Source organism: Lathyrus oleraceus, chromosome 5 (genome assembly GCF_024323335.1).
Source record: "Lathyrus oleraceus cultivar Zhongwan6 chromosome 5, CAAS_Psat_ZW6_1.0, whole genome shotgun sequence".
Classification (NCBI taxonomy): Eukaryota; Viridiplantae; Streptophyta; class Magnoliopsida; order Fabales; family Fabaceae; genus Lathyrus; species Lathyrus oleraceus.
The window spans coordinates 211904145-211916922 of NC_066583.1; the positions used below are offsets into that span (position 1 = coordinate 211904145).

General features: G+C 33.7%; 2 protein-coding genes across 2 annotated transcripts; one reads left to right on the forward strand and one right to left on the reverse strand.

The window, feature by feature from the left end:
* The first annotated feature begins 338 nt into the window (after window positions 1-338).
* LOC127082990 (mRNA export factor GLE1) lies at window positions 339-8123 on the forward strand. The gene is made up of 15 exons (XM_051023224.1): window positions 339-582; window positions 685-858; window positions 1159-1311; window positions 1474-1594; window positions 1757-1905; window positions 3053-3221; window positions 3522-3744; window positions 4670-4779; window positions 5029-5099; window positions 5273-5354; window positions 6546-6620; window positions 6796-6879; window positions 7184-7315; window positions 7436-7558; window positions 7632-8123. Coding segments are annotated over exons 1-15 (1890 nt in total). The 5' UTR covers window positions 339-580; the 3' UTR covers window positions 7854-8123.
* Window positions 8124-8317: 194 nt separating this feature from the next.
* On the reverse strand, window positions 8318-12503 carry LOC127082991 (E3 ubiquitin-protein ligase RGLG5). Its single transcript, XM_051023225.1, has 12 exons — window positions 12283-12503; window positions 11395-11730; window positions 10454-10538; window positions 10219-10359; window positions 10009-10122; window positions 9829-9926; window positions 9564-9643; window positions 9393-9498; window positions 9170-9297; window positions 8867-9062; window positions 8715-8771; window positions 8318-8612 (listed from the first exon to the last, which is right to left on the reverse strand). Exons 1-12 carry the CDS (start codon window positions 12334-12336, stop codon window positions 8532-8534), a joined length of 1476 nt encoding a protein of 491 aa, XP_050879182.1. The 5' UTR covers window positions 12337-12503; the 3' UTR covers window positions 8318-8531.
* Between the last annotated feature and the right edge of the window lie 275 nt (window positions 12504-12778).

A 12778-nucleotide genomic window follows, 5' to 3' on the forward strand; every position in this document is an offset into this window, starting at 1 on the left:
TATAAAATTAAAAAATTACATATACTTGATTCAAAATATAGTTCCCTAACACGAATTAAACTATTGTATTAATAACAATGGTTAAATCACATTGATATATCTAATAAAAGAAATAAATAAAATAACTTAATAGACAAAAGTATAAAATAAATGGTTTAACATTTAATATAAAAAATACAATAAGATAATCAAATTAAAAATATTTTAAAATATTAAAATAAAATCAAGGATCTTTTAATAAATATAATAATTTTGCTCCCCTCATAAAATTAAAATTTAAATATATTTAATTAAAAATATTTCCTCCCTCTCTGCTCCTATATATCCCAAATCAAACACACTGTAAAGCAATTTAAAGAAACAATCAAACTAAGTGTTGTTGTTTTCTGTTTCTCTCCTTGCTATTCAATTCCCCCTTCCATCCCAACTGTCGTTTTTTCAAAGAAATAAGGGTTGCAACTACCACTTTCTTTATCCCGATTCTTACAAGAACCTTTTCGCCATTTTTGACCAAACTTTATTTACCCACTATACTTTTTTTTTCATTCATTCCAAACCCACTCGTTTCAAGAATCTAACAATGTAACTTTCACTATATATATCATTCTTACTACGTTTCAATTCATTTGTTTTGTTTAATTTTCAGAGCTCAATTTGAATTTGAATTTATTATGGTATTTGTAGGGGAGCTATAAAATTGAATCTTCGTCTTGCTTCACAAAGACTGGATGACATTGCTCCTGATCCCGAACCTGATTGGAGCTTCGATGCTCTTGTCTCCGAGCTCAATGCTCTCGAGAACAAACTCGACGCCACTTCTTCCACTCAACCTTTGCATATTCATAAAACAACATCAAGGTTTGCTTTGTGTTTTTGAACACCAAGTGTTTGTGAAAAGCACTGTGCTGCGTTAGAATTATTTTTCCATGTTTGCTCGCGTTATCTTATTTTACATGGTTTTCTACATCTTAATCTTACCCCCTTGGCTTGTTCAATTGAACAACTTTGTAGTAGTTAATGTTGAATGCAATTTTTGTGGAAACAATATGGCTGTTGCATTCAGTGGCTATCAAGTCTTTTGATTATGACTTTGTCAAAAAAAAAGTTTATGAATATGAGCATGTCATTGCTGTCAAATTGAAATCTGTTGATTTTTAGGCTTAACTTATCGCATGGGAAAGAAATTGAGAAAAGTAAAAGGTTTGTACTTCGTGCCCCTGAGTATGAGACGGAAAGTGAGGATGAGGATGACAAAGCGTTGGTAGTAGCCAGCACTGGAAAACACTTCACTTGTGATGACCTTTATTTAAGGTGCCTATTTCGTAAACCATAGCTTTAATTTCATATTTCAAATCATGATAAAGTTGATTTTGGACCTGTATATCTCTTTTAATTTAATAATGCTAAAACTTCATGTTTCCGGTTGAATTTTTTGATTTGATAGCAATGTTTTTGTTATTTCCTGTGTTTCAGTGACAGTGATGATTCCGATGTTGATCCTGCTTTTGAAGTGCAACCTTATCTGATGAATAAAGTTGGGGAGGTAGAAGGTGCCTTGATTGAGTTGACACACGAACATCAACTGCGGGTTACAGTGAGTTGTCCTATTCATACCAATGCACTTGTTACCAATTTGACTTGTCAGTTACTTATTGAATAGCTAGTCATTCTGGATTGACATAGAACTTGTAGTGAAATACATCATGATTTGTTTTATGCTTATAGCATGCTTGTTTATGATCTTCTGGATTCACAGGATGAAGTCAGGAATAAGATCTCAGCTTTGGAGACAGCTCTACTGAATGAAAGTCAGAACTCTCTTTCTTCCCTTCTTCGAGTTGAGAAATACAAAGAAACAAGGCAGGAGTTGGATAAAAAGTTTGACACTCAATATCAACGCCAAATGTAAGACTGCATTGTTTCGTCCTGCCCCCTTTATCTTTTCTTTTAAAGGCAACATGATTCCTTCATTCTACAACATATTCTTTTTGTCAGATTTAAAAAGTAAGCTTTTACTATGAATTGTAGGCTTCTCTAGAATTGTCTACATTCTTAATGTGCTTTATAAGAGGTCAAATAATGGGTTATTTTGCGTGACGGTGCTTTTGCTGTTGCACTTGCACCACTACTTGTAGAGATCCATCAAACATTTTTTTACCATTTATTTGAGTGGGCTATCATAGGTTTCACAATTCTCTTCAATAAATATCGGTTAAAGGATACGTGACTGATTTATTTATAATTTATGTTAAGAAATGTGGTTGGGCCTAACTTAACCCTACAAAATCGGTTTGTAGGGTGAGAATTGCTCCCACTTATAAGCACATGTTCAAACCATATATTGTTCGATGTGAGACTCTCAACACCCCCCTTCATGCTCAGGACTGGATATTTGGAGCGTGATAAAAAATGGAGGGTGACCCGATAGCAGATGGCCCACCGGATCTTAAACGAGGCTCTTGATACCATGTTAAGAAATGTGGTTGGGCCTAACTCAACCCTACAAAACTAGCTTGTAGGGTGAGGATCGCCCCCACTTATAATCACAGGACTAGACATGGAGTGTGGAAAAAAATGAAGGGTGGTCCAATAGCGGAAACCTGATAGCAGGTGACCCCCAGATCTTAAATGAGACTCTTGATACCATGTTAAGAAATGTGGTTGAGCCTAATTCAACCCTACAAAACTGACTTGTAGGGTGAGGATTGTCCCCACTTATAAGCACATTTTCAGGTCATATATTGTCCGATGTGGTATTCTTAACACTTTATTTATAAGAAGCCCGGAGACCATTCATTAATTTAAAGTTGGGGAGTCTAATTTTATTTTATAAATTCATTTGTATGAATATTGGGCTTGGTTGTGCGTGATTTAATGTTGGTTCTATTTCTCATGTTGATAACTAATATTTGACATATGTAGCATATTTTCTACTAGACTTGCTCTTATACCACTTAAAACATTGTTTCTCTTGTTCTTTCATTCTTTTGTTAGATAATTGCTTTGTTGAAAACAAAAACACTGATGATTGACATCTCCCAATTTTTTGTAGTGCAGAAGCACTTGATAATCACTTAACAGCTGTTCAGCGGGACCGTGAACTCAGATCACAAATAGAAGAAAGGAAAATAAGAAATGATGCAGCGTATGAAGAGGCCAAGAGAAAGGTTGCTTTGCAAGAGGAAAAGCAGCAGCAGGAAAAAGCTAAAGCTGAAGCAGAGGTGCCATACCCCTATATTTTAGTTTGACTGTGTTTTTTGGAAAATATTTATACATGTCTTCAATTTTCATTTCTAGTTATCATCTGCTACACATACATTTATCCTTGCATTGATTTGGTCTATTCACTTTACCAGCTACTAGCCTAAAACTTGTTAGCAGTTCGTTAGTATTCACATGTCCACCACTATATGGGTCTTGTTAATGTTAGATCAAGCATACACTTTTGCTACCAATCTTCTTGATAGAGGTTAAAGCCCAAATGGCCATTCATTCATGATATTTAAATTTTGTGGGTGCAGGCCAAACATAAAGCTGAGGAAGTAAAACAGGCTGCATTGGAAGCTGAGAGAAAAGCAGCAACGGAGGCCAAAACAAAGGCTGCAATGGAAGCTGAAAAAAGAACAGCAGCAGAAGCTGAAAGAAGGGCAGAAAAGGATTTAGTAGAAAATTCCAAAATGGTTACTTCTGGAGTGACCCTAAATACCACATCAAGCCTATTAAATACTGAGGCCAAGGAATCCGGTATGGTTTTTTTCCCCACTTTTTCATCACATTTAGAATATATCTTTCCAATGTCAGTTTTTTCCCTTGACTCATTTCTCCACATCCAACATGCCATAGTGCTTTGTAAAATTTCAAGGCTTTGGTTTAATTGGTGTTACTTGATAGCAAAAATAGGTACTCCAATTAAACCTAAGTACTAATAAATGATCTGTCAACTTTGCTTTAATTGGAGTATTAATATAGAGGGAAAAAATAAGTACTAATATATATAGTCATTTAAAATAATTTATATTGTAATAGGATGTATAAATTTCAAGAATATAGAAATATATATTTGTTGATGCTTTCAAACACCTTAAGAGTTGTTTTTTCTGTCTATTTTAATGGTTTATATCATTATATATTTGTAAGTCTTGAAATTTTCATAGCAACTTAAACTGCATCAATGATACTGAAGACTAATATTCTGAGCTCAAAAGTTGACAGAAGATGTAAATTAAACGTTCCTTTGTTACATTGTAATAAAGTTAGTCTTGCTCTCGGCATGTGTTACATATGCATAAAGTTATAAGATTCTATACTTTAAAAAGTAAGTTTTATACATTATGAATTTGAGTAAAAGGATTAACGACTAAAGCTAAAATTATACTATCTCATAATGAGTTGTTCACTTTCATGAGTTGCCCACCTTTAACATTATATCTATGTAGAGATGTATACACAATCTAATTCTTCTGCAAAGATTTGATGTAAATCGTGAAATTCACTTTTTTTTTAATCAAAAGTACAGCGGCTAAAAACTTAAAGAAACTAAATATGAATTTAACAATAATTTTCATTCTCCTCCCACCATTAAATCCTTCTCCACGTGCATGTCTAGATCTTTACATCATTTTTATCGTCGTTTATGAACTGAGATTTAACAGGCCTATACAATCTTTAGGTTATGTATATCGAGCTGCAGCAAGTGCTTTAAACATAGAGCATGGTAGGCTACAGAAACTGAAAGAGCTGTGTGACAGAAACCAAGCTGTAAGATCAAGTTCTAACCAGGTATTGGCCACCTATGTATGTCTTAAGGTTCTTAATTTATGATCTTGCATGCAATAAGAAATACCAATTATTTGTTGGTTTTGCTTGTCATATTTGTTTTCTTATTTTTAAATTTAAATTATGTTCTTGATAATGCATATTTATTTCACAAGAGATTTGCCTGTCCTTCACCAAACTTTAAAGAGTAGCTTCTTCTGTCAAATTCTCTGATTTTGACGCTGGGACTTGTTTTTGTCAACATCTGTTCAGGATTATACCAGACACGAGAGTCATATTTCCCGGAATATAAGGCAAATAAGGGGAATAAGAGACAATGTTAGGTGAAGTAAATATTTAAATTTCATAAATGCGTAATGCTGCTGTCAATATATTATTCTTACTTGTACATTTTAACTTTTTAAGGGAAAAGTTGTATGTCCTAGGCAATCACAATCCTTAAACAAAATACTGACATTGTAATACATGCCTATATACTCTTTTGGTCATTCTGCAGATCAAAAGCAAGTGAAATCATTAAAATTTTCAATGATCGTCAATGCCCTCAAACATTCAGTGTTGAGATATTTGTTAAAAAGGTAAGTTAATATTTTTTCCGATTCCTTTGACATATAATATCTCTCTGCTTTATTTGAAATGAAACATGGAAAATTAAACTAATCAGTCTAATCTTAAAACTTGGCTTAGTTATTTATTTATTTATAGTAGATATTATTTTTGGATCAGTTAACTGTATATGGAAGGTAGCAAATAAATTTTAACAAATATTAGTTTATCTATTGGGGCGCCTTCAATTCTTTGGGATGATTTGTGACAGGGTAGGTGCCTCTTGTGACCAACAAGTATAGAGTTTGATACTTAACGCCCAATTCTTCTAATAAAAAAGTTGATTTTAGCAAGAATAGGTAGGACTATGCATTGTCCACTTTCAAAGCCCAAACGACTCTTTGCTTGAGAGGACATTAGACATTTTATAAAAGCCATTCATGTATCTTCACCTAAAAGTTTAAATTTATGGAATGTTTCGTTAATGACATTACTCAACAATTAAAATATCAAAGCTATAAATTATGATTAGTCTATAATTTAAGACTTTTTGCTTTAAGTCCTTAATATATATTTGGTGCGTTTTCTTTATGATACAATTGCCAGTATTAATTGAATTTGAAAATGATTATGAAATGTTCTACCATTAAATGAATATTTTTTAAGTGAGAAATTTGCATCAGAAAAACTTGATATCAAATGAAAATAACATGTGGCTTCAATGAAATGAATATATTTCCGATCAAATAAGATGTGGCTGGAATACAAAGAAACAAGGTATGAGTTGGATAAAAGTTTGACACTTAATATCAACGCCAAATGTAAGACTGCATTGTTTCGTCCTGCCCCCTTTATCTTTTCTTTTCAAGGCATCATCATTCCTTCATTCTACAGCATATTTATTAATCAGGCCCACAGAATGTGAGCTCTGATACCAACTTGAAATTGAGCAAAGATTGATTTGAATTGCTTGAGAGGTTAATCCTCGATCTGTTTATTTATACTAATTAGTAGGTACAACCCAGCCCCTTGATTTTGGGACAAGACCATAATTAAATCAGATCTAAATCTATCCTATTTACAACAGAGTATTCACATGACATCATGTTATAATTTTAAATATCTTAAGTGTTTGAAATGTTCCAAATGATGAACGGAAACTAGCATGTGGTAGAATTATGTTATGTTAATAAATAATTGTGATTACCGTACATGCTTTACAGGTTGTTTCATCCTGTTCAAGCCCTGCTAGTGCTCCCTTTGCAATTGCCTATGTCATTGTTCTCATTACATCTCAGGTATGCACACACCCTGTTTAATCTTTATTCTCTCGGCTTATTTAGGACTTAGGAGGATCGTATATAATTAAGCCTTCAAGGATGCATAGAATGAATATGAATGCTTGTTTGATTGATTTTTTCCGATGATTATTTATTTGCTCTTGGGTTCAATTGTTTATCATTTGCAAGACAGGTCCCATATGTCATGGATATTTTTCTTGCTGAGCTTCATAAGGCCTGCCTTTACACAGTCCCAAAGCACATGGTTTACAAAAAGGTAACTTGATAGAATTTGAAAATATTATTGAGCAATATATTTTCTTGCGTAGCTTCTTAGCCGCCTCGTATTAAGGAACATTTTTTTTGTTGAGGAGCCGGTAAATTTGAAGCAGGGAAATGTTATTTTGCCACAACAATTTTGTTTGTATGTCCCATTTTTTCTAAATAAAAGGTTCGAGCCCATTTTATCTATAGCTCAAATAAGCAATATGGCTGTGCCTACGTACTTGTTCTGCAAATATGATTCCACAGAAGTGGGGTACTGATGATGTTGGTTTGGATTATTTATTCTACTGCCTCAGACCATCTTTCAATCACAAGAGGCATACTTTAGAAGTATTGGTTATCGAGAAGAAGATGAAAAACTGGAGAGTACAGAAGATTATTTAAAGCGGTTAGAATCATATATGAAGGTGTATGGTGCACTGGTTCAGGTCTGTCTAGATAATCTTAAGATTTTGACAAACTCACATGGACAATATTTTCAATTTTGTTGATTACATTTTTTTTTTTCATCTCCTTGATTAACCTGCTGACCATGCTTGTTTCGACAGACTGAAATTCCAAACATTCAAAATTTGCACGGCTTGCAAGAAGGTTGGGCGTGGCTTGCAAGGTTCTTGAATTCTCTGCCAGCCAATCAATATACAGCTGTTTCACTCAATGCATTCTTGCAAGTAAGTGATGTAAATTGTTCGGTTTTTGGATCTATAGATCTTCTATGATTAAATAATTCTACTTTGTTTGCAGGTGGCTGGATATGCTCTATTTAGAAGATATAAATCTCAGTTCTTAAAGATGTTGAACATTGTCTCAAACAACTTTTTAGTTGATCTGAAATCACGCAATGTACCTGAATCGACGAAGATTGTTGCAAATATACAGGCTTATATAGAAGATAAAATGTTCCTTCAAGTGCCAGAAGGAAAGAACCTGCAGTCAAATACATTATCAAGTGCGAAAGAACCATAGGCCCAGTAAACACAGTTGATGATTTTGCTGAAGGAAGCAGACTCAAGAGACCACTGGGATGTTGGATTTTCTCATAGGATTCTTTATAGGAGCTCCTTATTTCAGTTGCTGTGTAATCACCCAATTATTGGGTTTGTAATTTTGTCAAATTCTGTTATTTTCTCACTTATGTATGAGTATATTGAGGAGTATAAAGTATAAACTAATTAATGTAATGGAAAGAACGAGGGTATCATTAATTAGAAAAATTCTATTTCCCTCTTTGTTATTCTTTGAAGGTGTTGCATTTTATTTAAAGCAGAATAAAGTTTGAGAGCAGAGTTTGTTTTTGTTCGGTCAAATATTTTCAAAAACCTGAGCAAAGGCATTTTAAAAATATACCAAAAGTCTAGATTGTGTACTAAAGAAATTAGATACTATTGGTATCTGTTAAACAAATGTGGACAAGCTCTGCAAAAAAAAAGTGTCCACTGAAACAATCTGGAGTTTTTACAGAGACGGTTTACTGAAAATTGAAAAACATGATGCCCTCAATGCACACAAGAGGACAGGGCACATATATACAACAGGGTAAAACTCATTATTTAAATCTAATATAAACAAAATGTCTTCCTTACTTTGATGTTCTAACCTTATTCTGCTAATGAATAAAAATTTCATTAAAAGCAGCATATATTTCTAGTAAAGCTTTATCTTAGTAGTGATTGTGCTCCTGCAAATTGGACAGAATTCAAGGTCTTCTCCACATCCACAACAAGTCTGCCATATGAGGAAATACAAGGGAGAAGGGAAATAACTTAATATATATTCACCCTTTTATATAGGTAACTTAATATAGCCGCTTGTAGTTAAACTGGTTACCTGATGTCCACAACCGAAGGCCATATCCTTTGCATCGGTAAGACAAATCGGGCAAACCTGCAGTCAACCATGTCATAGGTAAACCACTATTACTATTGAAAGTGAGACAGAATGAACGTCGCTTCTCGCTTTGTAAAGCATGGTCTCAATACCTTATTATCATGTAAAGAGCTTGTAGATGGTTCTGTGTGATTGTGAGCACCGCTATCATATTCATAGCCAGTACCTCTACGCACATTCGGCTGAAAACTGTTTGACCGAAAAGATTTTCCACTGATATTGGAGGAAGTCCTATTATAAAGGGGAGCGGGTAGAGGAACCCTATCCGGTGAATAACCCCTCCGCAAACTAGTCAAATCAACGAAGACATGAGATTTCAAATTCAGTTAGAAGTTATTACACCAGATAAACTGAATCTAACAAATTACAAGTACTGTATTTTAGTATTTTATTACCCCAATAAGCCAAGATCTATGGTTGCCTTATATTGAGAAGGTATCTCCATCAAAGCTGCAAGAGAAAACTCCGCCTCTCTTCGGGATGGATTTACATTTTTCGACATTATCTTAGTAAAATTCACAAACTACCACAAACAAAAATTAAATCATTTTAGCATAACAGGAAGATTTATCATTTATATATGGCAAGTAAAAAATGGTTAAGTGAGTTACACCAAACCTGAAAATTGTCAAATGCTCGAGAAGGAATGTTATCGTCAAATTCCTCCATCATCTCCCACGGTCCATCTCCAACTCCTACCAAAACTATCGACAGCGGATACTCACTGCAATTTACAAAGGGTGTAAGAATGCAGAACGGTCCTCACGAGAAAGAACAGAAAAGATTTACCTGGCTTTTACGATTGCATTTATTGTCTTCTGTTCCTGTGGACTTAGGTGGCCATATTCTGTATCGATGCTTCTCGTCACCTGTGGCAACATACTGAGCATCAGTTTTTGAAGCAGAAACAACGAATATCCATAACAGACTAATATCATTCATCAAAGTATTGCAGAATTGTAGGCATTTAGATTTCTATTGCAAATACTAACATTGCGTTTTCTTCATTTGTATATGAAAGTACTTATACGTGAAATATTAAGTAAAAAAGTACCTGTCCATCTGCAATTATAAGCAGAACATGATATTGGCCAGCACTTTCTTCGACAATAGTTATGGCCATCTCAATAATCGGGGCGAACGAAGTCGGTCCTGTTTTATGAACGCAACGACGAATATTAGGCCTAGTTATAATTTTTTTTTAAGATAACAGGTGAATCAATAAAGTTAGTACCTGCAAGTTTGAGGTGAGGAACAATTTCTCTGTATCGTGCCAGAACTTCTTCAAACCCGTTACATAACCTCTCTTCTGAATAGAAGCTAAATACATCTTGATCATGTGTAGATGCTGACAAATAATATACAGAAAAGAAACAATTATGTTTGCAAGCTGGAAAAAAAAACTATATTGGAAAAGTAATTTAGCTTCGCATTCGTCTGTTACCATCTCCAAAACCAAAACATGGAATCAAGTTATCTTCATCGAAAGTAGATAGAGTTTTCCCAATAATAGATATTGCTTGTTCATAAGGGTTTTGACCAGTTCCAATGTGATGTAAACTTTTCCGATTGAATGAACTCTTCCCTGAGAAAGTGAGGTGTGTGTATATATATATTAAGCCTTAAAAATCACACACAAAAAAAGATTCAAGTATGAAAACGCGAGTAAGAAATAACACCTGTCCACTCATTGCTCTTTGTGAAATCAATGCCAACAATGAGATTAGATGATTCCAGCCCAGCATTTGCAAGAGCAGCAGTTACCTGTGTTCAACTCACTTAAAGTTTTTTTTGACAATAATGTGTATTTTCTCTCTGGAAATGAAAAACAGTTAATTTTATGCTCAATCAATCATTACATCGATTACATGGACCATGCTTCTATGCAAATCGTTAATTTTGAGAATTTTCTTAATGACTTTTCTTGTAGTCTTTCTAGGTCTTCCTCTTCCTGTAATTGTTTGATTTCTTTCCGTCTGATCTAATTTTCTTACCACAGAATCTACAGGTATTTTCTCTACATGTCAAAACCATCTAAGTCTAATTTCCATCATCTTCTCTACTACAGGTGCTACCCCAACACTCTCTAATATCTTCATTTTTATTTCTATCTTGTCTAATCTTACCACACATCCAACGCAACATTCTCATCTTTGCTACACTTACTTTATTCTCGTGTTGATTCTTAACCGGCCAACATTCTTCAGGTACAACATCGCAGGTCTTACCGCAATCGGATAAATTTTTTCCTTTAACTTGAGCGGTACCTCTGCGTCATATAAAATCCATGAAGCCATGCTCCATTTCAGCCATCCAGCTTGAATTCGATGGTTTACATTCCCTTTTATTTCTCTATCATATTGTATTACTGATCCAAAATATTTCAACGGTGTCACTTGAACGATGATATGGTCTCCAATTTTTACCTCTAGATTGAAAACAACTTTACTTCTCATTCGGTGAAAACAACTAGTTACTCATTCTGCCCCATACAGTATCTTTGGTCCATCTTAACCCCACTAAAAATAGACCAATGATAATGACAAACAAATCAAACAAATCCTTATACATCAAAGAAAAAAAAACACTATTACATGCAATGATATAATCTAACAATTACCTCATCCAGTGAATGATAATCATCAGCAATCCTTGAATACCTCTTATCCAACTTCTTCTTTTGCTGTGAATTATCATAAAATGGAGCTGATGCAGATGGAAACTGATGGTGAGGTGTATGATAAGGACTCTGCTGAGGATGTGGTGACTGTGGTGGATATCCATCATAGTTATTATTCCATGAAGATGAAGAACCTGAAGATTCATATTCATAGGAAGGAACATGTCTCCTTCTAGGTGAAGAAGACCCTTTTGAAGTATTCCCTCCCATAAGAATCTCTTGCAGAATAAACACAAGTAAACACAAAGTTGCAACCAAAACTGTCCAAGTTTCTAGCTGAAATTCCAAAACATATACATGAATAAATGTTTATATATACAAAAAAAAATTGGAGAGGAAATTTCTAGGTCATTAGAGTGTGAAAGACAGTGAGACTTTTTCATATACCTCAAGATGCATTGCTATTTGCTATAGAATAACAATTGCAAAGAGTGTTGGTAGAAGGAACCTAGTTAAGGTCAAGTCAACTTGTTCATGTTTTTCACCTAGTTCAGACAAGTTTCATTTTTTAAAGATTAGTCTATGTCATAATCCATCATTTTTAATTGTTTTTTTTAACAAACTATCCACCAACAAATCTTTGTTGTGTTTTTTTTTACTATTTTTAAGGAAAAAAATCATCTATATATTGCATATCTTAATGTTTATATCAAGTTACATAAAACTAATGATTGTAGAGTACTATTCTATCGTATCATAAAGTTGACACGCAAAAATATTATATGAATTTTGTGTATTCTTTTCATTGAATTATATGAATTTATTCAGCGTAATAAAAAGAAGTATGCAATGTATTTTTCCTACATATCCTTCCTGGTAAATACTCACCGTTGACAATGCCATGCCACGTCCATAGTCCGAAACTACATAGAATGAGAACATGTTGGAGAATATTTCATTTTTTTATGATGAATTATAAACTCAGTGGATAAGATGATGACTCAGATCCTTAATTGATTTCATTTTCAGATTTTTTCTCTTGTCTTCTTTCTCCAAGTTAGGTTATGAGCTTATGAGTTTGGTGAAGATTTGGTGGATAAGGTTTAGTCTAAAGCATTGAATAACTATGAAAAGGGAATGTCAAAATTGTAATTTATTTTTGAAATTGCTTAATGTATTATAAAGATTTGTTCCTCGTCCCAGTGAAAAATTAAAACTCCAAACTATATATAAAATCTGAAAATGTATTTTTAAGCGCACCTCAAACACACACAATGTATCCATTTTTGAGTCACGTCCTAATTATTTGATTAGATTTAATCTAGGAATGCATCTCAGTAAATTTTACGGAAGTGTATTTCTGGAGCCTATTTAACTAAAAACA

Excerpts from the sequence above, each read along its gene's own strand:
- LOC127082990 (XM_051023224.1), top strand. Across the intron at positions 6,880-7,183 it reads AGCACATGGTTTACAAAAAG|ACCATCTTTCAATCACAAGA; the intron begins GTAACTTGATAG and ends CTACTGCCTCAG. Across the intron at positions 7,316-7,435 it reads TGTATGGTGCACTGGTTCAG|ACTGAAATTCCAAACATTCA; the intron begins GTCTGTCTAGAT and ends TTGTTTCGACAG.
- LOC127082991 (XM_051023225.1), bottom strand. The coding sequence starts at position 12,336 with ATGTTCTCATTCTATGTAGTTTCGGACTATGGACGTGGCATGGCATTG. Across the intron at positions 11,731-12,282 it reads GTGGCATGGCATTGTCAACG|CTAGAAACTTGGACAGTTTT; the intron begins GTGAGTATTTAC and ends TTGGAATTTCAG. Across the intron at positions 9,927-10,008 it reads TCCTCACCTCAAACTTGCAG|GACCGACTTCGTTCGCCCCG; the intron begins GTACTAACTTTA and ends TTCATAAAACAG.